This window comes from Rhopilema esculentum, chromosome 20 (assembly GCF_057945365.1).
Source record: "Rhopilema esculentum isolate cy_ngs chromosome 20, ASM5794536v1, whole genome shotgun sequence".
Taxonomy (NCBI): domain Eukaryota; kingdom Metazoa; phylum Cnidaria; class Scyphozoa; order Rhizostomeae; family Rhizostomatidae; genus Rhopilema; species Rhopilema esculentum.
In genome coordinates this window covers 13537282-13564206 of record NC_142834.1, presented here as the reverse complement: position 1 = coordinate 13564206, position 26925 = coordinate 13537282, and the positions used below count along the sequence as shown (strand labels likewise).

Sequence of the window (26925 nt, the reverse complement as noted above, 5' to 3'; positions counted from 1 at the left end):
AGTGCAGAAGAGAAATAAAATGTAGCTCAAATTGATTCCTTACGCTGTTGGTCTCATCACAAAGGGCAAAAATCGTTGCCTTCAGAGCTATGATCAGTCCACCACACAATCCTTGAAGGAACCGAGTTATCAAGGCCCAAACATAAGACTGGCTAAAGCCAAACATAAGAGTACAGAGGGCGATTAGACCAGTTGATATTGCCAGTGAATGTTTGCGTCCAATTCGATCACATAACCAACCCCACAAATAACTACAAATAAGAAAAGAAGGAATCTCATAATTTCTGTACTGTTTATACAGTTTAACCGAGAATACGCTGTTAAGCCTGGTTTCGTCGAGAAATAAAATCGTCGTAAGCGTCGTAAGCGATCGTCGTAAGCGATCGTCGTAAGCGATCGTCGTAAGCGATCGTCGTAAGCGATCGTCGTAAGCGATCGTCGTAAGCGATCGTCGTAAGCGATCGTCGTAAGCTACGGGGACGTGTCTCAGCAGAGGATCTGCGATGCTGCTGGGACGCTTACGATGATATGGGAACGTGTTTTATTAGTGATGTCCCCAACGTCCCCGTCATGTCGCCGGCGTCCCCGTAGAGATAAAAAATGTTCTACTTTTGAGAACATCCCTGATGCATCGCCGTCGTGTCCCCGTCGATGCGGGGACAGTTTTCCAAATGGAAACCACACACTTGTGATCGGCGACGTAGGGGTAGCTCAATTATTCACTTCGAGATTAATAATACTGCATTGGAGACTCTAGCAAAATGGCTACTCGAAGCCCCCCTAGCGACGAGCAATTGATAGAAGTTATTCAAAACTTTCCGTGCATATATAACAAAAGAAGCAAAGATTACAAGGATCAACGAATGAAGCAGAATGCATTAAAGTTAGTTGGGGATCAGCTACATATTGATGCAGGCGAAACACGGTCAAGGTATGATGCAGTTAGAACGAGATTTTCTCGCTATTTGAAAACCATTAGTGGAATAAAGTCAGGATCCGGAAGCAATGACCTTGTAATAAAAGATGAATATGGTTGTTATAGACAGATTAATATAGTCCAAACTCCAAAATTTTCTTTTAAGAAGTCCCGCACCCACATTTTGTGTCTTCTTTTCTGCTTTTTTCTTCTCAGCCTTATTCTTCTCAATGCTAAAAGCTCGTAAATCATTTTCATCTGAATAAGTGTGTGTACAGCTACCATGGTTGTTTGCCCCGAATTGTCAAAAGCGCGCGAAAATACAGCTCTCTGACGATATGACTGGGACACGTCCCCGTCGCTTATGACGATATGGAAACTATATCATCGTAAGCGTCCCAGCAGCATCGCCGAGCTCTGCTGGGACACGTCCCCGTCGCTTATGACGATATGTCATTAATGGAAAACAAATAAAAAGTAAAGGGTAAATTTACATTGCCACGTAAGGAAATTGCTCAACCAATGGAAACCAGGCTTTACAGGGTGACTTCAACAGAGACAAGAATATTTACACGCCCGCACACCAGCAATCCTCACGAGGACTGCCAGATCCCTAGATGCAAATATTATGAATGGTCAATAATGGCGCCAAAGAAGAGTCCAAGTCTCATGAGAATGGGAACAATTTTTTCAACCTTAACAACTAAACATGTAATAATGATCATTAAGGGTCTAGTTAAAATGAAAGTTTGTGAAAACAAAAAGATAAAACGTTAAAGAGAGTCTCTAAACTTGCACTTAAATAGCATACCTTCCAAATGATCTTCCTACAAAAAGTGATGAAGCCACAATGCCGACATAATTACCTAAGAAAAAAAAATGAAGGGTTGAATTGAAAATTGTAGAAAACGAAACTACCATATAGCAGTTTCTGTTTAGGTGCGATTTAATTATTACAAATCACAGAGATATTCAATCTGCTAATTTGAAGATTCAGTATCTAAAACACTACTTAATTTCATAGAAAATAATGAGTTTCTATTCATTTAAAGGAAAAAACCGGACTAAATATCCTTCAATTTCAAAGGGATAAATTTCTTCAACAGAACGACTCTTTGAAATGTTAAGGAACTGGAAAATATCAATAACAGTTATGGAGACTATTAGACGACTTCCTCAGAAAAACCTAAGCTGTCCATTTATTTGCTATTGTTGTGGCGAATTTGCTCATATTTAGATGCACAAAATGAGTTCTTGAATTTGTGATCAAACAAGGTTGGAGAAATATATATCGAGCTTGGAGAAAGCGAGCATCAGCAACGGATTTGCAAGATGAAGGTGTGGGGTCGTGGCACCCCCAATTAATTTTTGCGTCCAATTTTGTTTGGTTCAGTAAAAAGTACCCCAGGGGGAACTAGTATATTTTGAGGACAGGGGTGCTCAGATTACTTTTTTGGTCTAGAATATGAGCAAAAGTTTTCATATTAAATCAGTCAATTGTACAATTACATTTTTGGGTTCCATAATTTTGCCTTACTTTTTGGGGGTCTGAAATAATGGCACACACCCCGAATCCTTGCTGCCTAAATCTATCCCTGGTGAGCATTATTCCCTTGAGAGCATGCCTAGAGAACCAGGGGCTTTTGAATCTTTTAAACAGGATAATCTATAAATTTTACCTATTTCTTTTTCTTCAATGCCAAATTCCTGTGAAAAGAAATGAAAGATAACGAAAAGTTCACAGAATGAATAGCTACAAAAATAATAAAAAGTTCACAGAAGGAAAATTTAAAGATATGAGAATTCTAACTGCTGTTGCTAAGTAAATACAGATGCAGGCACCACAGATGAGTATAAAGAGAGTCAACGTTACCACAGACAGAGACACTTAAAATTACATAATATTCCTGTTCATAAATAATTAGTTCATAAATAACACAGTCATCATCAACATGAAGATTATCACTTTGTGTTACTCACCCTCATCATTCTTGGTAAAAATGAGAATGGCATTGTGATAATCATGGCATTTCCAAGCTGAAATGTAAATTTAGAAAACTTTCAATATTTTGGCTCAAAGAGTGAAAATTAAAATGAGGTTTTGTTTCTTTTCAATAAACTATCATTGTTTATGGCCTACTTATCATTGATTACAGAAGAACAGATTTGCATCAAATCAACTATATGTCAAAGATCATATACTTTAACAAACAATTATAAGTATAAGTGTTTCCCTTAATGACAAATCTAGAGCCATAGAAGCAAAGCAAATTTGTAGATACACACACTGCAGATGAAAACAGTAATCACGATGACAGGGTCTATTGGTGTCTGTCCTGGTGGTCAAAAGGCATGTTTCAGCCTTGTCCAAAGGCTTCGCAGACACTCCATTTTGCTATGTAGGTGCTGATGGACAGTTAAAAGATCTAAGAGAAAAAATGCTACACAGATTATGCAATGCAAAAATCCCTTTCCCAAAAGTAAGAGCATTTAATATGACGGAGTGCACTGCTGAACATGAAAGACATTAGGCCCTGTCCTATTCTACTGTCAAAAAACATTTCTCTACCACATCCTGACTAATGGTTGTATAATGTAGTGCCATTCACAATTTATTAAAACTACAAACAATTAAGTTTTTCTTAGCTCTCTTTTGATATCATCTATCCAATCATAATGATTAACAAAAACCTAAATTTCTTAAAAAAAGGCTGCCTACTTGAAATAAAATAGAGAAATTGTGCAAATTTCAGCAGATTTTAACATTGCCAATAAAGGATAATGACTTGAAATTTTAATAGAAAAAGGAAATACACCAGAGATAGACAAAACACCTGGGTAGATTTCATATATTGCCAAATATGACAAATATTAATAACGTAGTATCGTATAAACAGAAATATAGGTTGGGATATTGCCAATAAGTTGGGATATTGCCAATAACAAGTTTAAACTATGTTAGAACTTTTTTCATGTTATTGGCTATTAAATGGGGCCTAATCTAAATATATTCATTCAAGAGCTCATTCTACAAAAGTTTCGGAATAATCTATAAACTCAAAGAAAAGTCTTTCACAAGACGTTTTGCTTTCGCTTCATCAGTAAAAACTTGATCAAATATTTCTGCTATAAACATAAACAGGTATATATAATACCTATGTGTGACCTTAGACCAGCCACACAGTGTATTCATTCTTTGTACACAGAAAAGGTTTTCCCCTTTGCAAAATTTTTCATGATTTTCATCTTATTCTTGTGGAAATTTTTAGATATCACAAATAGCCTTTTAAAAGATCATTTAGAAATTCTTTGAGGCTCTATAAGAATAGCATGCTTTGTGCATCTGGCTGACTGCCTGGTCAAGACTTGTGGTGGTTATGTGGTTTTTGTGTCTTCATTCCACAACACTGCTTATTGCATTTGGTAATCAATTTTGATGAAACTGACCAGTCTTAAATACCAGACATCCTTTACAATTACTTCCTTGGATATAGCTAAGCTCAAAACCAGATTAAATGGAACCAAAACCAGATCGAACATTGTCAGGGACGAAAATAAGTGACTAAATTGGGGGGGGGGTGGAATGACGAAAATTCCAACTTTACCTGATAAACTTTTCTTTCAAACTGTACATCTGTACGTAGGAAATTTATATTAGAAAAGAGCCCTAGTTCCAGATTCCTAGTTTATTTTAAAATTACCAACATTTTACTTATAATAATTAGCCTTAAGCATAAAGACACTGAAAACGATCAAGGAAATTTATAAATTTGGATTAATGTAACCGGTAATAGATATATTTAAACAATCTTTCGGTGGTACAAAACTTGTAAATGGCTTTGAAAAAAGCAAACATTTAGTAGGCAAGCGGTACTGATTGGTCAACCTATACAGTCATGTGCTCGTGTTTCCGATTGGCCTATTTCGATCCACAACTGGGTATATATATTTCTAAGCGTAGAGTTTTCGATCTATGTTCTGACGTTTTAAACTCTGAAGAGTGTCAGACGAAAAGCTTTAGTTCACTAAATGTTTGCTTTTTTCAAAGCCAGATATATTTAACGATGACAGGTAAAATTCTTTAAGTCAATCAACAGCAATTCTTCTCTTTTTCTGCCTTGCCCACTTTAAAGCTGTATGATGAAAATCAATTGCATCTAGAATGTCTCTTTCGCATTAGAGTAGCATCAACGAATCGAGCCTTTCATCTTTCGTTCTTGCGTGAAGGAAATTTTTTACAATTTTTAGACGGCTAAATGTCCTTTCGTTTTTCGCAACTGAAAATGATGTGAGGGCAAGGCAATATGCCCGATTCGTTAAAGGAAACACTCTCCTTTGGCGAAATACCTCTGCTGCCGCTCCTGCGATATTTTCTGGCTTTCCAGCAGTTTTATCAAAGCAATTTATGTAAGTCTCCATTTCCGCAAAAAGACTCCTTGCATCGGGCAGCAAATCAGCTGGACATAATTTGCATAAATCTTCAACATCTTGCATCTGCAGTGATTGAATTTCAAGTGGTGGTTGAAGAATAGATAGATGCTTTACTTTTGCTATGCAGCTCTGCAAGTTATCAGAGAATTCGGCAATCAGCGTGCCAAGGACGTTTCTCATCTGGCTTCTGTAAAAAACTTGAAATGTTAAATGGGAAGCTGTTTTCTGGGTCCACTCCCATTCGTTTTGCCAAAATAACACTGGCTTGTATAAGGTTGTCAAATTCATCATCTGAAGAATACATTCTTTGAAGTGAATTGATACTTCCTTTAATCACTCCTGATATCCTTGAGCAAGCAATTCTTTGATTTCTCGTAAACAGCCTCAAGCTGCTCGAATAAGGAAACAATCAAGGGACACGCACTGGAAGCATGCTCGATTACCGTGTTTGCCCTGTGTCCTTGACAAATGTATGGAACATGTCTCTTCAGTTCATTGGAAAGCATTGCCTGTGCTCCGTTACGCTCTTCAGACATCGTTGCAGCAAAATCATATTACTGAAATCGCTGTTAAGTCCAGCAGTATCTATTGTTGCCAATATAGCCTTTGCGTGCCCTAAACCAGTCTTATCTTTAAGCTCCTTTACTTCTAACAGTCTTTCTTCTGCCTCCCCATTACAGCCTACAAAACGTACAGCACACGAGTGTGGTGTGTCTGGTGTGATGTGTCAGGCGTATTATCAGCAAGGACAGAGAACAGCTAGGCATCTCTCACCCTCTTTGTTACTTCCTTGCGAATTTCGTTAGCAAGTAACTCAATGAAGATGTTTTGGGACTCTGGACTACAATAGGTGACATGATATGGTCTTGAATATTTGTCATCTAACCAACTTTTCAATGTTGGTGAATGTCGTGCCATCAGCTTTAGAAGCTGGAAGAAATTACCATTCTCTTCGATATCAACTCTGAAAGCAAGACCCTGTCTTCCAAGTGTCCCAGTGATGTCTAAGAGAATTTCAATCACCTTTCTGTTTTGGATAACTTCTTTCTCTTTTTTAATTTCCACAGCCCTCTTACTTTTGTCGTACATAAGATTTATATGTCCTTCAATTTTGCAAAATGACGACAAGTCTGCAACAGCAGCACAATGTGCTCTTGAAGAAAAATGTTGCTCTAGCTTCCCCCTTCTTTTCTTTCCCAATACTCTCCATTTTGTGCCACAGTCGTATACCATGCTTGAACCAAGCTTCATCTGACTTCTCTCTTTCTGGACCATGAGGGAAAAGAGAGCAAGCAAAGCAATATGCTGCATCCTTATCGATGCTGTATTCTAAATGCGGATACTCCTCAAACCACTGGGCGCGAAATCTACGTTGTCTTCCTGAAAGACAGGATTCGTTCAGGGGAAATTTTGGTAACGAAGGCTGCTGTGGACCAATCTGAAGAAGAAACTTTCTTTAAAGATCTGTTCTGATATTGGGCCTGTTTCCAGGGTCCATAGATGCAATAGCCTCTTTCAGGTCATTCTCAATGAATGGCACCTTTTCATGGGATAGTTTTTCCAGGGTAAGTTGACAATTCTGGATTTCACAGTGGGAAATTCTTAACGCTTTATAAAATAAGAAACGAGTGTATGCTGAGCTCCCCCTGTTCTTTGTAGACCTCCTTTAGCCTACTTCCTGTCTGTGTTGTCCCGTTTCATACAGCGTTTCGTGTTCTTTCTGGGCACAGGATACTTCTATGTCGGAATCTTGAAAACAAATGTTCTTTCAATTTTCAATTTCTGTTGCCCATGAACAATAAATCGTTTATTTGCTATCATGCCACCAAAGAAGAAATTAAAATTTCAGTGTGGAGTTTGTGGTGCTGAGTTTGACCACTACTACAGAAAGACACATAACGAAATACAGCATCGTCATCTTTTGTTACAAAATAGAGCTATACCTTAAAAAACGAGTGGTGCAGCCCCTAACCCCTTTGCAGCCGCTGCTTCGTCAAGTGAAAAGGGGATTCGCTTGACTTCTGATGCTTCTCAGATAACTGCTCCTTCGGCAGAGGCTAGTGAGCAAACTTTTCAATTGGATTCCATTAAAAACACTAAAGAATGGCGTAGCGTAGGGATGGGAAGGCGCGAAAACCAAAAAGAACTAAATTGAATATGAAAATAAGAAAATTAGTATTAGTAGATGTGAAAATAAGAAAATTAAAATCATTGTTCGAATGGGGTTTAGATAATCATAGAGACTGAAACTTTGCTTTGAAAGAGATAGGGACTGGAAATTGCAAAAAAATTTAATGATAATGAGGATCATAAGTCACGGAATACATCTGGAAGACTATGCCAGGTAGAGACTAAATATTCAAAATTTGCTTTCAGTTCTTTACATCATATTTTGGGTTTAACTTTAAAAATTTTTTTGATTAATTTTGTATGTATGATTGCATCAAGGTGGATTCATTCGAATGCTGCAATAAATCTTTAGCTTTACAATGAACAAAACAATGACACATTGTAGTTCTTTTCACACAAAGTGCGAACACGCATTGTTTATATTACACAATAGATATCTTAACAAAGACTTGTTTAAGTACGTTCGCACCTTTTGCTGTTGGTAGTTAGTTGAGTTATAAAACGGCGAATTTCATATTACGATATAGAATTCATTACTAAACGTCTTCTTTCAGAATGATCTCAGGGCAACAATTCTTAACAGGTTATGGGCCCAAAGCCCGCATCTGTTTTAATGGAGAATCACAATCTTTTCCAATATGGGAAACACGGTTTACGAACTAACTATACACATTGGATAAAGGCGTATACAACGCCATCACAGGCGAAGAAGAAGACGAAGATTTCGATGAGAAAAACAGGCGAGCTTATGCAGAACTCGTACAAGCAGTGGCGGATCCAGCCAAAAATCTGACTACCGCTGAAATGAGATAGAGGGTTGATCACACCCTTTAGACCACACCCATTTCTTGGTCACACCCGGTTTTCTAAAATGATTATTGCTTTCTATAATTTCTTATGTAGACCATTTTCAAGAGACAAGCTGCTTTACTGAAATTTAATGTATCCTTACAACAAGCTTGAGAAGAAATAAATAATCTTATTCTATATTCTGAGGATGGATATTCTAAAAAAATTACGGCATTTAGACGAGGAAAACCATAGAATTAGAAAAAAAGATACATTTGGCAGAATTTTGAAGTGTCGCCTAAAACTCGCATTTAGTCGGACAATTACTTATGAAAATCAGACCTGTTGGAAATTACAAGTTTAAAAAGCTAGATAAAATTTGAAATTATTGAGAGCAACTTTTGTTAAACAAAGAATCATACTTTTGGCGAATATTGTGGGCCTGACTTTTAATCCTGATGCCTTCTTAAATTTTAGAATATTTGAGTCTTAATTAATATTCTTTTAAAATATATTCCTACGAATAGTTGTGTATTGTACAAAATAATGGGTCTTGGTCACATCGGCTTTGAAGTTACAGTTTGCAGAATATTTAGGCATCCCCCCATCTTTCTGTAACGTTTGAGCCGTGTTGAGCGGCAGTACTACTCAACCCCCCATCTGAGCGGTAGTCAACTCGGTTGTTCATTGGTTGTCAACAAAATTTGTATGCATCCCCCCAGGTTGGCAGTGATTTCTGACGATTTGATTGGTTTAGGCAGGCTGACTACCGCTCAGTGCAGCTCGAATCCGCTCTACACCGACTCAACCCCCCTAGCTAGCAAGCCATGATTTCATCATCCCCCCATGCTAGCCTTCTATTTACAAACATGTGGCTCGGCAATTGGCACGCAATTTCCATAGTGATAAGGATAAAAAAATATTTCTGTCTCTGTGGAAATTTCAGGCATGTTCCTAGGAAGAAAGGCTTGGTTTGCAGCGCGATCAAATATTTTCAATAATTAAATATGGTTTAATTAAAGTAGTAGGATAAACATGAAAATGATTCTTGTTTCTATAATTTTTTGAATAATCTGACTACCGCTCGAGCGGTAATGGCGGTAGTCTGGATCCGCCACTGTACAAGCTCTTGATGAACGTTCTCTACAACTACTAATGAATGATTCACCAAACGACGGTCGAGCAGCATTCAATATTCTCAAACAGCATTATGCAAGTACAGAAGAACTGAGAGTTCTCTTGTTGTATGAGGAATTGGCCGCGTTACATATGGCCGCTGAGGATGACATAACCGATTACATTTTCGAGCTGAATGAGCGGCAACTGGATTACGAATTGCTGTTGAAAATATTTTAGATAATTTAGTCATCGCAATGATTCTGAAAGGATTGCTAGAATCGTACAAGCCCTTTGTAGTGGTACATACACAATTAGATAAGTACAAAACATTGTCAGAATTTAAGGCAGCATAAAATAATTTTGCCAACACGGAAGCATTGTGATCGCCATCTAACTCTCATCTCAGAAAACCTTCCAGATCAACTCTCATGAGGCCTAAGCAAGAAAGTATACAGTGTATTTCTTGTGGCAAAACAGGGCACAAATCGAAAGAATGCCGTGGAAAATCCAGGTTAAAATGCCAATACTGTGAAAAACTAGGTCATATCGAGAGTGTGTGCTTTAGAAAGCAAAATTCGTCTGCTCTTTCTTCATCTGCTCCTTCAAACTACTCGTTTGTAACCACATATGTAAATGCAGCAAATAAACAAAGCAATACACTTCTGGTCGATTGTGGAGCCACGTGTTACATGCGATGAAAAACATTTCACATCATATGACAATACTTTTGAGCCAGAAAAACATTATATTGAAGTAGCGGATGGAAGACGAAGCAACAAACTGGCAATTGCAAGAGGGAATGCAAAATTTACAATCGTAAACTCTAAAAGACTGCCACGTAGCATATGTTAGAATTCTTCATACCAAAGGCTCTAATAAAGAATGGAAAGCAAGAACGAAAACTTTCTCTACCAAAAAACGGTGATCACAACAACAGAACAACTTTACACAAGGAAAACAAAACGTGCTATATGGTAAAACAAAAAAAGTTCTTGTTATAGCAATAACACAACAATCAAAAGGCTGTCCATTGTTTCTATGATGGGGGTAACTAAAACATCATATCATCATAATTCCAACAGCATAACATTGAGAAATGCCTTACTAGCTCCAGAATTTTCTTCAAGTCTTTTTTGAGTTCTTGCAGCTACTGACAATGGAGCAAACATTCTTTTTAAGATTAGAAAGAAGTGGTAAATTGTATTTCTTACCAAGTGATGATACTGTAGCAAGTACCACAAAGCCACTCAAAGAATGGCACAAAACTCTAGGTCATATGAATTACAACAGCATAATCAACTTGGAATCAGACCAATTGTATGAAAACTGCATAGAGCCCTTACAAAGAGCGTATTAAGGGAAAGGTACAAATACATAATAAATTTTGTTGATGAATATTCGAGTATGGTATTTGTTTACTTTCTACGATCAAAAGATGAAGCATCTACTGCTTTAAAGAATTTCATAGCAGATGTAACCCCTTATTGGATGAGCAAAAGAATTTCACAGTGATAATGCTCTAGAATATCTCAGTCAAGCTTTTACGCAAGTGCTTCTCAACAATGGTATCAAACAGACATCTACAATGCCATATCCCTTTCAAAACGGCAAATCAGAGAGAAGATGGAGAAGTCTCATGGAAATGGCAAGATGCTTAAGAGCAGAAGCAAATATTTCAAAGTCATTATTGCCATATGCAGCACAACATACTCGGTATCTGAGAAACAGAAGTTTTCAATGATGCACAAATGCTGCAGCTTGTGAGTTATTTACAAATATAAAGCCAGACATTAGAAACCTACATACATTTGAAGCACCTTGTGTATTCTATGTAGAGGGATATAAGCAAAAACTTGATATATGTGGCAAGGAAGGTATCTATTTAGGTATCAACCCTAGTGGTGAAAATTACGTCAAATTTACGTCATCGACTATGATGAAACATTTTCACCCACAACCAGATTCGCATCAATTTGTATGTTACTGCAAAAGGCATCCAACGAAAGATTATATTTACATCAGATGGACGTTAAGGGAGCATGCACCAATCGATAAGGAGATCTATCTACAACAACCTAGAGGATATGAGCAGAGTGACAAGAGCGGACACCGGCTTACATGTCATCTATACAAGTCTCTTTAGACAAATTGCAACATTATAATATATACTTAAGCAACTCAAGATTGAGGGGGCATGTTGAGAATACATTGGGGCATGTTTATATTACACAATAGATTTCTTTACAAAGACTTGTTTACGTATGTTCACATGTTTTGCTGTTGGTAGTAAGTTGAGTTATAAAACGGTGACTTTGATATTGCGATATGGAACTCATTACTAAAGGTCTTCTATTAGAATGATCTCAGGGCAACAATTCTTATAACGTTGAACATAATGCACCTGCCACAAGTATGGGGGAAGGATTGTAATAGAAATATGAAGAATCAAAAAGATTTACACCCTCAAAAAAACTGTTAAGCCCACTAGATGAGGAGTTGTACAATTAAGTTTGATCAAGAGTGCATGCTCCTTAAATGGCATCTATGTTGCCATGTCTGCAACAAAGAAAGTTTTCACTATGTGCAATTTGTCATATTTTTGGCCAATAATAAAGTTTCCAAAAATAAATGTTTGTGCCCTTTTTATTCGTTTTGACCCCCCACTGTTCAAACCTGCATTTGGCGGCCCTGGATGAGTATGCATAAAATTACAATTATCAGTCCGTGACGATACCAACTATATTCAAATCAGTGCAAAACATAAACTACAACTCCCTAAGTCTCCTGTCATTCTTTCATTGCAAGTTATTAGATCAGCTTTGTTTCTGTATTCAATTTAAGCTTCATTCTCACTATTCAAAACACTTGAATATCAAAGGTTGAGTTTAACAGAGGGACAAATGAACAATATCAACTGATTCAAGAGTCCATCTTTTGCAATGGGCAGCCTAATTAGGCTTCTTTGATAGTGCCCACTGCCTCATTCTTACTAGCCAAATATATTTATGCAACAGCACATATTTGTTTAATATGTTACATTTCTGCCTTTCAAAGAAAATGCTGCCTTGACAGTCTCTGCTGGTTTGCTTTAATGAAGATTTCACAACCGGACTGAACTGAATGGATGATGTCCAGTAATTTCGTGCGTCAACTGCGTGTCATTTCTTTATTTTTCGCCTTCTACCTGCTTCCTTGAGAAGGCTAAAGTCGAAGTTGTATTTCAAATGATTTCTTCGTCAATAAATTAGCAATTTGGCACATAGGCTCTTCACTTTCTTTGATTCTTAAGTTTAATAAATTCCTAAATAGTACATAGAACCTATCAACTAGTAGTATTGCCCTTTAAACGACAATGTAGGGGAAAATAACAGGAAATTGTGCTGTTTCGCCGGGTTTATTTACTTTAGCTAGAAAAGTTAAGGAGTTTTGTTACCTGCTGCTTCGGTGGTACTGTCAACGAAAAACAAATTACCTTATCGCTATAGCAAAATGATTGCAATGAATGCAAGTAAACATACCGCATGAATGCTATTTTTCTCGGTTTGAAAGCAAAATCCATGTGCCCTTTTGAATCAATGGTACAATATCCAAGGAAATACTTCAATGTGGTCACGATCAGTTGACGAAAGTTTTTGCAATCAGATACCTCGTTTTCAATATTTGCCAGCTAAATGGCCATTGACGGGTTCGGGCCGGGCCTCGAACCCGCCCTGCGTCCGAAAAACTAGGATTATTTTTACACGTTCAGGTCCAATCTTTACACAATCGTGCAATTAATTAACGATTGTTTACGAAAGATTCACCCAGGTTATTAAATGAATCAGGGTCGTAGTTTCTATTGTGCATAGCTGCTTGAACCTTCTAAAAGTTATCAATTGTTTCCAATGAACCATCTGTTCTGTTCCTCTTGTTCTCAAAATGGCGACACAGACAATTCCATCCTTTCTATGGTACTGAATAGATAAAATCATTTACGCGGTTGTGGAACCAAGAAGATAACGATTGGTTGCAACCGCAAAAGAAACAAAGTTATCTTTTCAATTTTCCTGACAAAGTTTAGAAACATTGAAAACATAAGCGATAAGCAATTTTTTCAGAGCTTATTCAAAGGAAAATTTCCTGCTCCGCCCATCATCATTAGATTTTTTTAATGATATTAACCTTCAAGACCGTGTAGTAGATAAGTTTTTTACAGGTGTTGGCAGGGCTGCCAAGAGTTTTCGAAGGCTCTGGGGCAGAGCGAGAACTGGAGGCCCCTGCACCGAAACAAGTTACCACGCCCTTTAGATCAGCTTAAAATTAATTTCAGAATATTTCTTGCAGTTATTTTTTTCTAATCAATGGAACGTTTTACTATTTTTGGCTTACTTTTGTTACGTCTGCATAATTCCATTCTTGAAAGGAATTCATCACTTTATGAAGTCCCCTAGACCTTGAGGTCCTGGGTCATTTCCCCCTTTCCCCCCCCTTTCGACCGCGCTTATTGTTGGTTGTATTTCTTTTGTTATATGGCTGTCCTAGATGTCCTACAGTTGAATTCAATGGCAAAACCAATGTCTTAGGTAATTAGTCTTGTCGTATCCTATAACAAAAAGGAGAATCAGCCACATCAGCTGATCAGTACAGTTTCCAGCATCAATAAAGTCGAACGGTTTCATTCCAACGAAACTTGATAAGAATAATATTTAGAAAACAAGGAATGTATTTTTTATTTAAGTTTGTCAGTTTCAGAGTTTCAAACAAACAGAATTTCATATTCATTTCGAATCCCAGCTCCAAGATAAAGGCACAAACCCAGCTCAGAATAACCTCTGCATTTCTTTACACTTACAACTTGGTATTAGTCTTTAAAGTTTTAAATTAAAAACTAATTCTATGGTTAATAAGAGATGACAATCAGTTAGGCAAAAGCATTTAACTTTCTGTCGTTTAATGTTAAACCTTCATTAATCTATCAAACTTCTATCATACCCATGGTTGCATGAACTTTTACGGCATTTGATCAAACAATAGTCATAAAGAAAAACATTTTATGACTAATACACTTTATAAAAATATAGTTTATAAAAACATAAGAATAATAATAATAAAATAATAATAATTCGTATATCTATTAAGGAATAAAAACATTTCAGCGAATGAACGCTGTTATCAATGTGTGTCCTGTGAAAATAAACAACTTAAAGTTAAAAATTCCCTATTTACAATATTCAATGACAGAAGTTAAACGTTTAAAAAGCTCAAAAACATTTCCAAAGAATAAATCCTTTTTCATAGTTGAAATTCAGTTAGGCCTAAAAGAAGTTAAATTCTAGTTAAAATATTCTTTGTGGCTCTTTCCATATTCCAAAGGATTTTTAATTTTTTGAGGGAGTTGATAGTATTTTTGCTCCAGGCTCGTGGCCCGATTCGCTAAAAGATAAGAAAAACGCAGAACATAGCCAGTGTCAGACAGAAAGTTGGAAGGAAAATATATGTAAAATTTACAGTCGTGTAATCAGAATAGGCCATATTTTTCATGTGAATCCATCTTGATACTGAAAGTGTTACGAGAACTGTTTTTAGTGGATGTGATGTGAGAGTGTGATTGAATGAATTATTATTATATATATTACAAACCTTCTAGATCTATGCATATGACTAAATTTACATGAATGTATTTGGCAATTGCTAAATGTGACAATACACTCTAAATCTTGGTATCTTGCTCGCATTCTGGGCCTTCGTCACTCGAACTGTGATTGGTTACTTCTGATTCGGTGACTTCTATAAGGTTTTGAGCAGGAAATTTATCAGGCAGAAATACTGTGATTACCAACGTGATAAGAGCAGCGAACCCAGTCAGAACAAAGGAGAAGTGATGGTTGAATGGATACCCCAATGTTCCTTCATTCGTTAGCGACCAAGAGTAGAGGGAGCCGAGAGTGGTGGGTGCAATTGAGCTGTAAGAAAATGAAATAATAGGAAAGGATTTTCAACAAAACAGTCCTCACTTGCAGTTCATCTTAAATCTGTTGTCTTGCTAACACCATTGACCCGGGGCTAATATACTACTTCCAAATGATTATTACTTGATCGTCTGGGTGTGACGCGGAAAAGTAGGGAAGAATAGGGCTGGGTCAAATGGCTAACTGACGTCATAGTTAGGGACTATCATAGTACAAAGTCAAAGTATAGCTCTTTGACTCCGAAGTATGGCGACCAAAGATATTTCACTTGACGGTTTAGTAAAAAGCCAAATGTCCAATAAAAATCTATATCATTTTCAATCATAAATGTCTGCGCACTTGCCTTCAAAAAGATTTTCTAAAGACACAAATACCATACCCAAGACAATACAAAAAGGAACTAGTAACCCTCCTAGGGAACAAGGTCTATATATTCGAAACGCTTGCTCAAAACAGTTTGTTGTTTTACAAACCCCCAAAGAAATTCACTTGAGAACAAATTAGGAGTAGGATTAGGGCTTGAAATAACAATATACGGTCCAAGGCCGCCGCTCAACGGCATTAACAAGAACAATCCAAAAAACATATGGAGAACCATAAAAAGATGCTAGATAAGGCCCTTAATTCAACAACAATAATCCAAATCAGGGATGGCAGCAAAACAGTTTCTGATTCAAAACAAATTTCTTATGGCCTAAATAGCCACTTTGTTAATGTCGGGCCGAGACTTGCTAGTAGAATTGAAATTAAACCTAGCGATGATCCTCTTTGTCGTCTTAATAATTGCACAGAAGGAACAGTCTTCCCATTCAAACATGTAAATGAAAGAACAGTTCTGGAGTATATCCAACATCTAAAACAAGGAAAATCTGCTGGTCCTGACAATATACCAATGGCAATTTTGAAAGACGCTGCTGATTTTATTTTTAAACCACTAACGATGATCTTTAACAGCTCTTCCAGGCTAGGGATCTTCCCAGACCGTTGGGAAAAAACACGAATTACACCAATTTATAAGTCAGGTGCCAAAGATGATACGAATAACTAAGTTAAGTGCTATCTAAGTTATACCAAAAGATTGCACATGACTAACTTATTGATTTCCTCCAATCCAACAAAAAAACTAACGCCGAATCAGTTCGCTTTCCGTAGGCTTTATTCTACAATTACCTCACAGATTGGTGTTTCAGATTACTCAAATATAGACAACAAAACAGCTAATTTTGCTCTTTTTCTTCACTTGAAAAAAGCATTTGATACCGTTTATCGTGACATACTGATCAGCAAATTAGAAATGTATCGAATTCATTGGTTTCAATCGTATTTAGCTAATAGAAGCCAGTACTGTTGTTCCATTGATGGTCAAATATATGATATTTTGGAAATGGAATGTGGGTTCCCCCAAGGCTCATGCTTGGGACCCCTGCTTTTTATCATTTATTTGAATGATTTTGAGCACTGTCTTAAACACTCAAGAGCCAACATGTATGCAGATGATAATGAGATGTCCTCAAACAACCAAGCAGAGCTAATAGAGACAGCACAAGCTGAATTATTAAACATTGCAGAATGGGTGAGGATTAACAAACTCAGTCTCCATCTCACCAAAACAGAATACATGATAATAGATCATCCTCGTAGAAAGAAAAAGGAGAATCATTAACACAATTATTGATAAACCGAGAAAAAATTAAACGGGTTGATAAAACAAAATATCTCGGGGTAACAGTTGACGATACCATGGGGTGGGAAGAACAATATGAATCAATTAAGAAAAAGGTTGCTGGGGGCCTACAATGCTTGCAAAGTCTTGGTACACTAACGTCAGTTTCCAATGGCAAATTCAGCCATTCCCCCTCCCCCCTTTGAACAAGGTTGGTTAACTACAAAACGACGTAGGAAATTAGGAAGAACGCTTTTTTCTGCGACTTCTATGATGTTTCTCTAAATTATCAACATTGTTTAGGGGTAAAGGGGTGTAAACATAGGAGTATCCGGGAAAAGAATTGAAGAAAATAAAAACACAGCGCAAATTGCTGGGTGTTCCAAGTACTTTTGGCAATGGTTGTAGCGGCAATGAAGTTACTTAAGGGTATCCTCCCACAATCAATGCTACTTTAAATGTACACAGCGCTTGTTACGAGTCATCCTTGTTATGCTGACGTGGTCTGGGGGAGCTTTTCGAACGCTAAAATATCAGCCCTCAAGAGACTGCAAAATCGTGCATGTGACATTATTGAAGCATCTAAAATAAAGGGCACTTCTTTGATTCGACCAACATTTAGCATCGATCAGATGTTTCAACATGACCGGTCGGTTCAGATGTTTAAAATAATTGATAAGATATGTCATGAGAGAATGCACGATAAATTTGCTGAAAGATCCACGATAAGCAAGTATGGTACAAGAAACAAGACTGATCTCCAAATCCCAAGGCTAAATTTAGACTTCTGTAAAAAGAAGTTTTAATTACACTGGTCTAAAAACCTGGAATTCTATCCCAAAACACACAAGAGAGTCCAATACAATAACCCTGTTTAAGAATGGGGTAAAAAGTCATTTCCTAAGCTGAAGAAAAATATTTCCGCACAAATCCAAAGAAGAACAGTACTGGTTTTTATATCTGTTTATTTAAATTATCAACTGTATTAAATAACTTATTTATAATTAGGATTCTTATAATTTATACTGAATGGATTTCGTGATTAAATAATTATTAAAAAACGGCCTGGATGTGACCCAGACAAGTGGGGAAGAGAAGGGCATAGCGAAGGCTCTTTAATAGTAAAATGATGACGTAATTACCGGAAGACACATGATGCTGTCATTCCCAGTCCATTGACCAGGCCCATGTACTTTGGGTCAGCAGCACAATTGAGTATTACATTGATTACCATGAAGCAGCAGGCGAATGTTAACCTCACGACGAACAAAAATGGAATAAGCACGTACCATACATATCTGCGAAGAATAAAATACGATATCAGACAAACTAAACCTTCCCAACAAAATCAGGGCTGCAACAGCACTGGAGACACACGACGGATATAAAAGTGGCTTAAGCCAGGGCCTGGGCAGGCTAAAAATAGACAACCAGTCAGGATCGGTCTGAGGGGCAGTCCATTATTGTAGATTGCGTATGAGACTTCCATAATACAAAAGGGTTTTCCAGAGGAGCTTTAAAGCCCTTCACATGAGAAATTTCAGGCTGGTTTGAAACTCACGCCTCTTAGATGGATAGCATCTCTCCAAAGGTGTACAAGAAACTGTATGTAATTACCTTTGTGATGTTCTAACAAATGTCTCCACGGCTTGATAAACTCCGTCGACGGATATTAAAGTGGTTTGAGCTATCTGCCAATCAATATTGGCAAATCAGTAGGCATGTGATTTGTACCTCGCTCACTGATTGGCCAATAATTGACTGACAAATGGCTGAATGCTGTCGTCTGTTGATTGCCTTTAAGAAGTGGTTATAAGAAGACAAAATAGCTGTAGTATCATTTTCTAGCAACTGATGATCCAGGTTTATCAGATCAAGCATTCAACTAGTGGCTATACATAGCGACATTAGGGCACAACAAGTTGAATTGAATTAGGGCTTGCAATGGTTATCAAAGGTGCGAAATGGGTCAGTGGTTAGGGTCCACGGCTACGGAGCCAAGGGTCTGGGTTTCGAGTCCCTGACATGACCAAATTTTCACCAAGAGTTAGGGGAGTCGCCAGCTCTATGCAATTCCAGACACAGGAATCATGAGATGTGGTCGCATCGAGAGGAAGGGCCATAAACTTTTTGGAGCGTGATAAATTGCGTGACTGTTGGGCACCTGTTGAAATCCGTGTGTGATCGCCCGCCATTCATGACCACACCCTGACTGATGTCAATTACTAGTTAATAGATAAGCGTTTTTCTGACCATTGAAAAATTGTATTGAAAGAATAGATAATAAAAAAACAGGCAAACCTGGACGGTATATAGCCAATAAATGCAAAAAGTGGCAAGCCGAACACGAGGGGATATATCACAGCAATCAATAACTGCAAGAAATAAAAAGAACTTAAAAACGAAAAGCACCGCTTAGGTGTGGAAGTTTGGTGGATAGTGAATAAATTGTCGGCAATTTCAATGTTCTCTTTCCCTTATGCGTCTAATTTCTGGTTGGTCGTTTATGCGAAAATTTTCAAATTTTCGACCAACCTGAAAGTAATTTAAGTAGTACACAAATGAAACACAATTGTGAAATCTTCGTTTTGAAAACATAAAAAAAATGATCGGCAACTTATATCTTTAATAAATTTTCAAAGTAGCATTGCTTTTGTTAGTCAAGCGATTTAGAGCGACTAAAAGCCATAACTTGAATTTTTTCTTGCGCAGAGAAATTTGGAGAAAACAAAATCATTCTTTGTGGCTATACGGCACATATTTCATTCACCTTAAGAAAGACATGACTTAACATTAAAATTGTCGAAGAGTAGTATAAAAATTAAAATAATAAAAGTAAATGGTAAAACAGAACTTCATCTTCACCTTCAATTTTTGCTCAAAACTGGATGAATAAAAAGGCAAACTAAAGGTGTCAAAATATTCTCACCATTTTAGCACCAAATCTCCGTTCGAGCTGAAAAAATCGAAGGAATTGCATCAGTCTTAATAAAATTATTACGTTATGAAATGAGATCAGTTTCCTACCATTTCTTAAACATCTTTGGAAATCATAATGAAAGATGCCATCGTGTTTTTAAATGCAGAGGCTGAGCAGAAAGTGAGCTGGAAATTTCAAGATTGTGACTGAAAAATTTTCAAAAAGTTTGATTTTCCACTATTGGTCTTTAACACTTATAGACATGCGACAGCTTAGGTTGAAGGGTAATGACATGAGGCAAGCAAAAACTTCTAACTAGTCGTGGATCGAAAGTAGTATGAGAGGAAGAATGGTATTAGATTGGTTCCTTGCTGTTGACCAATCGGTGACAGGTAACTTGCCACTTTGGTGAAGAGTCCAAGATAGAAAACGAACTCTTTCTGTCTAGGCAAGCCGAGATCCTTTGTTTTGATCTAGACAGATTTCAAAATATCTAACGGAAAAAACAATCTTGCTTGCCCAGTGATTCCAAAATTTTCATCTCTAAACATTTTGGCACACTGGATTCTTGAGCAAATTATGATATATATGGCTGAATCGCATTTTATTAGAGTCGTCTCACATTCCCAACACGCCAAACGGTATAACAATTCAAGTTTTCAATCAAAACCTTCCTTGAAAATGTCCCGTGACTACGAAACTGTACGATACAATCTCTCAAGTTCTTTCCTTCACAATTCCAATCAACGACTACCCCAACTTAACACAAAATAAGGATGGTACGGTATAGGAACTCTGACATACCCTTGCAATGCCGAAAACCAAAACAACCATAGGTGCGGCTGAAATGAGACTAACTGTCCCTATCTGATCTGACGCATAGCTTAGGCCACCTTAAGAGGAAAAGAACTATCAAAATTTTAATCAAAGGCCTTTGGGAGTCTTTACTTTTAATGTCGAAAGAAAATATTTAGTGTAAGAAGTTAGCAGACAATAATTTTCTCCCAGATTTCGACTCAAACTATAGAGCTCTTTTTCCGGGTCTGACATGGCTGATTTCAATCTGCGGCTACTCTTTAAAAATAATCCAGCATGATTATGGAAATCTGGTTAATGAAGGACAGTGTAGATTCTATGTATATCCTGTTAATTTTCCCTATGAAGATGACACATTAGAAAATACCATTAACATCAAGATCTTCGTTCAACATAAACAAAATCTATATCATTTGGTTCCAAGGAACCTGGGCCTTTCGGTCCTCCTGCATTTTCTGCTTCACATGTTCTACCAAGTGAGACACAAAGAGCTTGTACCAGTACGTGTCTGTCCACAGAGGAGCAATCATTCTAACAAACTCGAGTTTGAAGATAAACAAAGATTGTGGCACTTCACCTTAGATTTAATTTAAAAGAGTCGAAACATTTGTCTAATTTGTCTAAATTGGAATTGTCTTTGTCATGATGTAACAAGAAGTTGTCGAATGCAAGATGCAACAAGAAGTTGTCGAATGGATTATGTATTTTTTCTTTGTCGTGATACTGGTTATAAACTTCATTATTAAGCTACGGTTTTCAAAATCTCAATCTTTTTTACCGTAGATCTTAGATGAGTCTGCGTAGACAGGAAACGTTTCTTCAAACCCAGTTGAAACAAAAGAGAAAATAGCATACAGCGCCAGTGATAGCTGCACGTTTCGTATCCTGAAAAAAAAATCATTGATAAGTTATAAACTAAACATGAATATCACAAATCAGAGAAAAATGAGAGACAAAACATGCAGCTGTCTATATGAATTTAAAAGAAAAAGTTGACAAAACAACCAAAATTAACAACAAAAAGAAACAACAAAAAGAAACACCCGACACGCAGAAATAGATCACAGTGTTATTTTGTCGCCATGAACTTTGATACCATGCAAAGTGAATAATAAGTGTTTCATTTGTGACGAAGAGCACGACAAGAGCTAACAGATAAAACAAAGGTAGTTAGCAGAATCCAGCTTAAGGTATTTAGCAGAACGATTTTTCTACAAAACGACGTTTAAAGTTAGTAAGAGAGTGGTTGCTGAGTTTCAAGGTTTATAAGAATAGTCGCTAAGTCAAAAATTGAAAGGGAAAGATTTTTCATACTTTATGAGTTGCCATAACGACGACTCTTTCAAGCCTCGACAACATGTTGAGGCTGGACGTGTCTGCACCATGACGCTATCGCATTCGATTTGGAAATGGGAAACAGTAGTCTTTGCATTGTTTGAATCCTTTTCATGCTCCGCTTCTTTGTTGGGCTGCACAGCAAAGACAGTGTAGGATTCTTTCGCAACAATTATATCATATGTATACATATGCAAATATTTTCTCGATTTACGAGACGGTCCTTCAATTGATTTACTCACACTGTCATTTAGCAAGTTTGTCTTTTCATTAGTCTTCTCTCTGAATAAAAAACCAATAGGCATTAGGTATTTTAAAAAAATCGAGCTCATTTCGAAAAATGAAAATTGATTTTAATCAGGAAGTGTTAATTGAATATTGCGAAATAATGAAGAATATTAATAGAAATAAAAAATAAGCAAAAATATATTGGCAATTACTGTCCATTGCTCTGTCATAAGGTCGAACTTGTCATTGGGGTGAGGGGATGACTCCGTGGTTAGAGTTGCGGGTAATACAATCACGAGTCTAAGAATCGCGTCCCTTCTACGACCAAACTTTCACATAGAGAGAGGAGAGACGCCTGCTCTTTCTAATTTTAGGCATAGGCATCAAGAAGTGTGTTCAAATCGAGAGGAAGGACAAGGACACTCTACGATGAACATAGCTTCTCAGTGTCCTAAAAATACTTTCGGATGATAGATAGTAACATAGGCAAATAGGCAAGGAATGTGTACGCTTGATATGATCATCAGGCGGCTTGATTTAGCTATAAGTAAGAAAACAAATTTGATTAAAGATTTTTATGCTAGGTTTTAACTAGCATCGTTAAAATCAATTTTCCATTTAATTCATCTTTGTTTAAATAGATTGAACGCTTAAAAACTTGTGTCTTTTTAACTTGAGTAATTTGTTCCTGGTATGAATAAAATTTCGATTACCTTTTAAGAGTCTCTGGGATTTTGACTATGGTCAGAAACAAGGATATGACCAACATAACGAAAGTTATAAATACTGGTAGAAGATATGGGAATTTTCCAAATAAAGAATCTAAAAAAAAGTTCAAAATGTAATTTTCTGAAAGTGGATTTCATACATAAAGCATATCTTTCATGTGACCAATTGCCAAATGCAATCAATCTTAGAAACAAGATACCATTCTGATGAATGAAATTAATCAAAAGAAATGATTGTGTTAATCTAAACTGATCGATGTAGCAACAAAGAACACTTGGGAACAGATGAAAGAGCTCAATTTTAGACTTGGTTTCAACGAAAGCCAATTGCTAGACGGAAGCATTCAATGACAATACGATTTTCCAGTACTTTATGTTTGGCAGGTTAAATCTTCGAAATATTAAAATAAATTCGGATCAGAATACAAACAATTCTTACTAGAATACCTTTGGAGAAGGCTGATGGAAAAGACTCGGCAGGAAAAACTAAAAATCCTACAAAAAAATGAAGAGAAATACTTTCAATTTATTTGAAATTGATGAATGAATACATAGTCCAATAAAAGTACGCGAAATATAGGTCGATGAATAAAAAAACTGTTAGTTGGTGCATTCAAATTCCCATCAAGTAATAATTTTCCACTTAGGGCAAAAGCACCCAAACGCAACCAAACCACACCTAACCTAACCAAACTCGCTTTTATCAATGATGCAACATAATAGAAACAAAGAAGGACATACCTCCTACAGCTGGGCCAACTATCAAACCAATTTGAAAAGAGCTTATTATTATTGCCATTCCAAGACTCTGAAAAAATAAGACACAGGTTTATAATAAGATGCGTAGTAGTGACAAAGATTATGATAATTTCTAATGAAATAAACAAAAAGAAAAATAATATTTTGTGATTACATTGATCAAGAGAGGATACAATTTTGAGTATTTTTTGGCAAGGATAGGCTCAAGAACGAGAGAAGATAGGCCTATTGAGAAGGTCTTTTGTCTCTTGATCTGATTACACCTCGTGATTTCTACATAGAGTATTATGTAGCGTACAGCTCACGATCATGTCGATGCAACAGTAATGGCGAAATCTGATCGACATTTTACAATAAATGAAACAGTTACAAACCTTTACGAAGCCTCGCTAAACCCCATAGGCCCCCAGCTTATGTCTTTTAAAAAGGAGGCACCGATGCTACATAACTTCATCTATATGGTCAATTATAGGGGGCTTTCCCAAGGGGGCTTTACCACGGAACTTTCTCAGGGGGGCCAGGGCTGCTAGTTATTCTAATGCAAAATAGAACTACTGGAAAAAGTCTTAGTGCCTAAGGCTAAATCTACCCTTCTTCATTTTAACGATGTTGGTTCACAAAAAACTGCGATATTAACAATAGATAAGACTAAGCCATGGAGTAGTCTAATGGAATTTAGTACGTTTTGGAGCTAACAGGACGTAAAAGTGCATAAGAGAAAAAAAGTAGCTCAAATTGATTTCTTACGCTGTTGGTCTCATCACAAAGGGCGAAAATCGTCGCCTTCAGAGCTATGATCAGTCCACCACACAATCCTTGAAGGAACCGAGTTATCAAGGCCCAAACATAAGACTGGCTAAAACCAAACATAAGAGTACAGAGGGCGATTAGACCAGTTGAAATTGCCAGTGAAAGTTTGCGTCCAATTCGATCACATAGCCAACCCCACAAATAACTACAAATAAGAAAAGAAGGAATCTCATGATTTCTGTACTGTTTATACAGTTTAACTGACAATACTCTGTTACAGGGTGACTTCAACAAATACAAGAATATTTACACGCCCGCACACCAACAATCCTCACGAGGACTGCCAGATCCCTAGATGCAAATATTATGAATGGTCAATAATGGCACCAAACAAACAATCAAGTGTCGTGAGAATGGAAACAAATTTTTCAACCTTAACAAATAAACTTGTAAAAATGACTAGAACAGATCAGAAAACAAAAATACGACATAAATTCATAAATTTTCCTTAATAGCAATTAACGGTGATAACAATAGTAATATACCATATTTAGACATTTTACTGTATAACGTTTTCAGCAAAAATGCTTCTGCTATAATTCAGTAACATCGCCAGTTCGAAAAAACTGGGGTGGCCAAAAGTAAATTTTCTTGGCTTCGCCCTTCAGACTCTTGGAAATCCTTTTTTAGTATTTTTTATCTATTTTGAATTTTTTGGACAAGCAACTTTCTCAAGCAGCATTCTTCGTAACGGTGACCTTTTTGCCAGTGCGAAAATTGAAATCGATCTGATCAGCTCAACTCTCCCCCCCTCCTCCCTCCAAGGTTGTTCAACAGATTTCAAGAAATTGGAAAATTGACTTCTGGGAAAACTGGGGTGGACACCCCATAGCGATGCCACTGCTATCATTAGGGGTCTTGTAAAAATTTGTAAAGTAAATACATAAAACATACCAGAGTATCATATAAGATTTGAATAGCATACCTACCTTCCAAAAGATTTTCCCACAAAAAGTGATGAAGCAACAATTCCAACATAATTCCCTAAAGAAAAAAATGAAGGGGTGAATAGAAGACGGAAGAAAACAAACATACCATAGCATTTTCTGTTTAGGTGCGATTTGATTATTACAATAGACAGAGACATTCAATCCATCAATGTGAAGGTCCAAAATTCACTCTAGGAAAAAAAACTCGATATCCTTCGATTTGAAATTCATGAATTCCTTAAACAGAACAATTCCTTCAATTTTAAGGAACTGAAAAATAATGGTCATAGAGAACATAAGTCTACTTCTTCAAGAAACCTAAGCTATCTGTTGCTTGGAACTGTTGTCAAATTTTAACAGGCACAAAATGAGTTTTGAATTCCTGATAAAACAAAGCTACAAACTATTCTATGACAAGGAAACTAGAAAACAAGAAAATATTAAACATGGATGGTGTGAGCATCCTTATGGTGTAATTCAAACTAAAATTGTATGCTAAGGGAATATCTTACACAGGATAATTTATTAATTTTTACCTATTTCCTTTTCTTCAATGCCAAAATCCTGTGAAAGAAAAAACTACAAAGATAATGAATACCTCAAAAGGAATATTGAAATATGATTTTTGCGAATTTTTGTCTAAATTTTGGTAGTGCTACTACCACTATCAAAGTGAATATAAGTGGAGTCAACTGTATGCCGAAATAGAGACATGTCTCTGTTTCTAAGCACTCGACAATAGAAATCACTGCATCCAAAAACCTTGGCATATTCCTGTTTATAAAGAATCACTGTAGACAACTCAATCATCATCAAGATGAGGGCCATCACTTTGTGTTACTCACCCTCATCATTCTTGGTAGAAATGAGAACGGCATTGTGATAATCATAGCATTTCCAAGCTGAAATGCAGAATAAGAAAACTTTCAACTAATTATTTTGGCTCAAAAAGTGAAAATTCAAATTAGGTTTTGTTTCTTTCTATAATTATCTTTGTCCATGGCCTACTCATCATTGTTTGCCGAAGAACTGATTTGCATCAAATCAAATATATGCCAAGAATGGTACTTTACCAAATGATTATGAGTCAGTCTGTCCTTAATGAGAGATCTAGAAACATAGAAGCAAAAGCAAATTGGTAGATACGCACACTGCAGATGAAGACAGTAATCACAATGAAAGGGTCTATGGGTGTCTGTCCTGGTGGTGAAAAGGCATGTTTAAGCCTTGTCCAAAGGCTTCTCATACACTCCATGTTGCTATCTATGTGCTGGTGGACTGTTTATTGATCTAAGAGAAAAAAAGCTACACATATTATGCAATGCTACACAGATTATGTAATGCAAAATGCTCTTTTCCAGAAATCCAGAGCAATGATATGGGGATATTGTCAACAACCAGTTG

General features: G+C 36.7%; 1 protein-coding gene across 8 annotated transcripts in view; it reads right to left on the bottom strand.

The window, feature by feature from the left end:
* Positions 1-26925, bottom strand: part of LOC135687555 (uncharacterized) — a 37179-nt gene that overhangs the window by 8536 nt on the left and 1718 nt on the right. Inside the window, exons 2-20 of one of the 8 annotated variants that reach the window (XR_016145015.1) lie at positions 26672-26811; positions 26367-26423; positions 26058-26085; positions 25522-25576; positions 24530-24737; positions 23765-23831; positions 23471-23518; positions 23009-23117; positions 22047-22349; positions 21511-21617; positions 20721-20809; positions 19926-19952; positions 19298-19371; positions 18139-18294; positions 12904-15327; positions 3203-3342; positions 2897-2953; positions 2596-2623; positions 208-251 (exon numbers count right to left, since the gene is read on the bottom strand). Coding sequence is in view for 6 of the 8 variants with exons in the window: in XM_089114349.1 (XP_088970475.1) it covers positions 44-251; positions 25522-25576; positions 26058-26085; positions 26367-26423; positions 26672-26776 (453 nt within the window). In the remaining 2 variants the exon portion in view is untranslated. Of the gene's footprint in view, positions 1-43; positions 252-1727; positions 1783-2595; positions 2624-2896; positions 2954-3202; positions 3343-12903; positions 15328-18138; positions 18295-19297; positions 19372-19925; positions 19953-20720; positions 20810-21510; positions 21618-22046; positions 22350-23008; positions 23118-23470; positions 23519-23764; positions 23832-24529; positions 24738-25521; positions 25577-26057; positions 26086-26366; positions 26424-26671; positions 26812-26925 lie in introns of those variants that run through there. The other 7 variants (XR_016145014.1, XM_065204143.2, XM_089114349.1 and 4 more) reach the window with 7 other exon arrangements.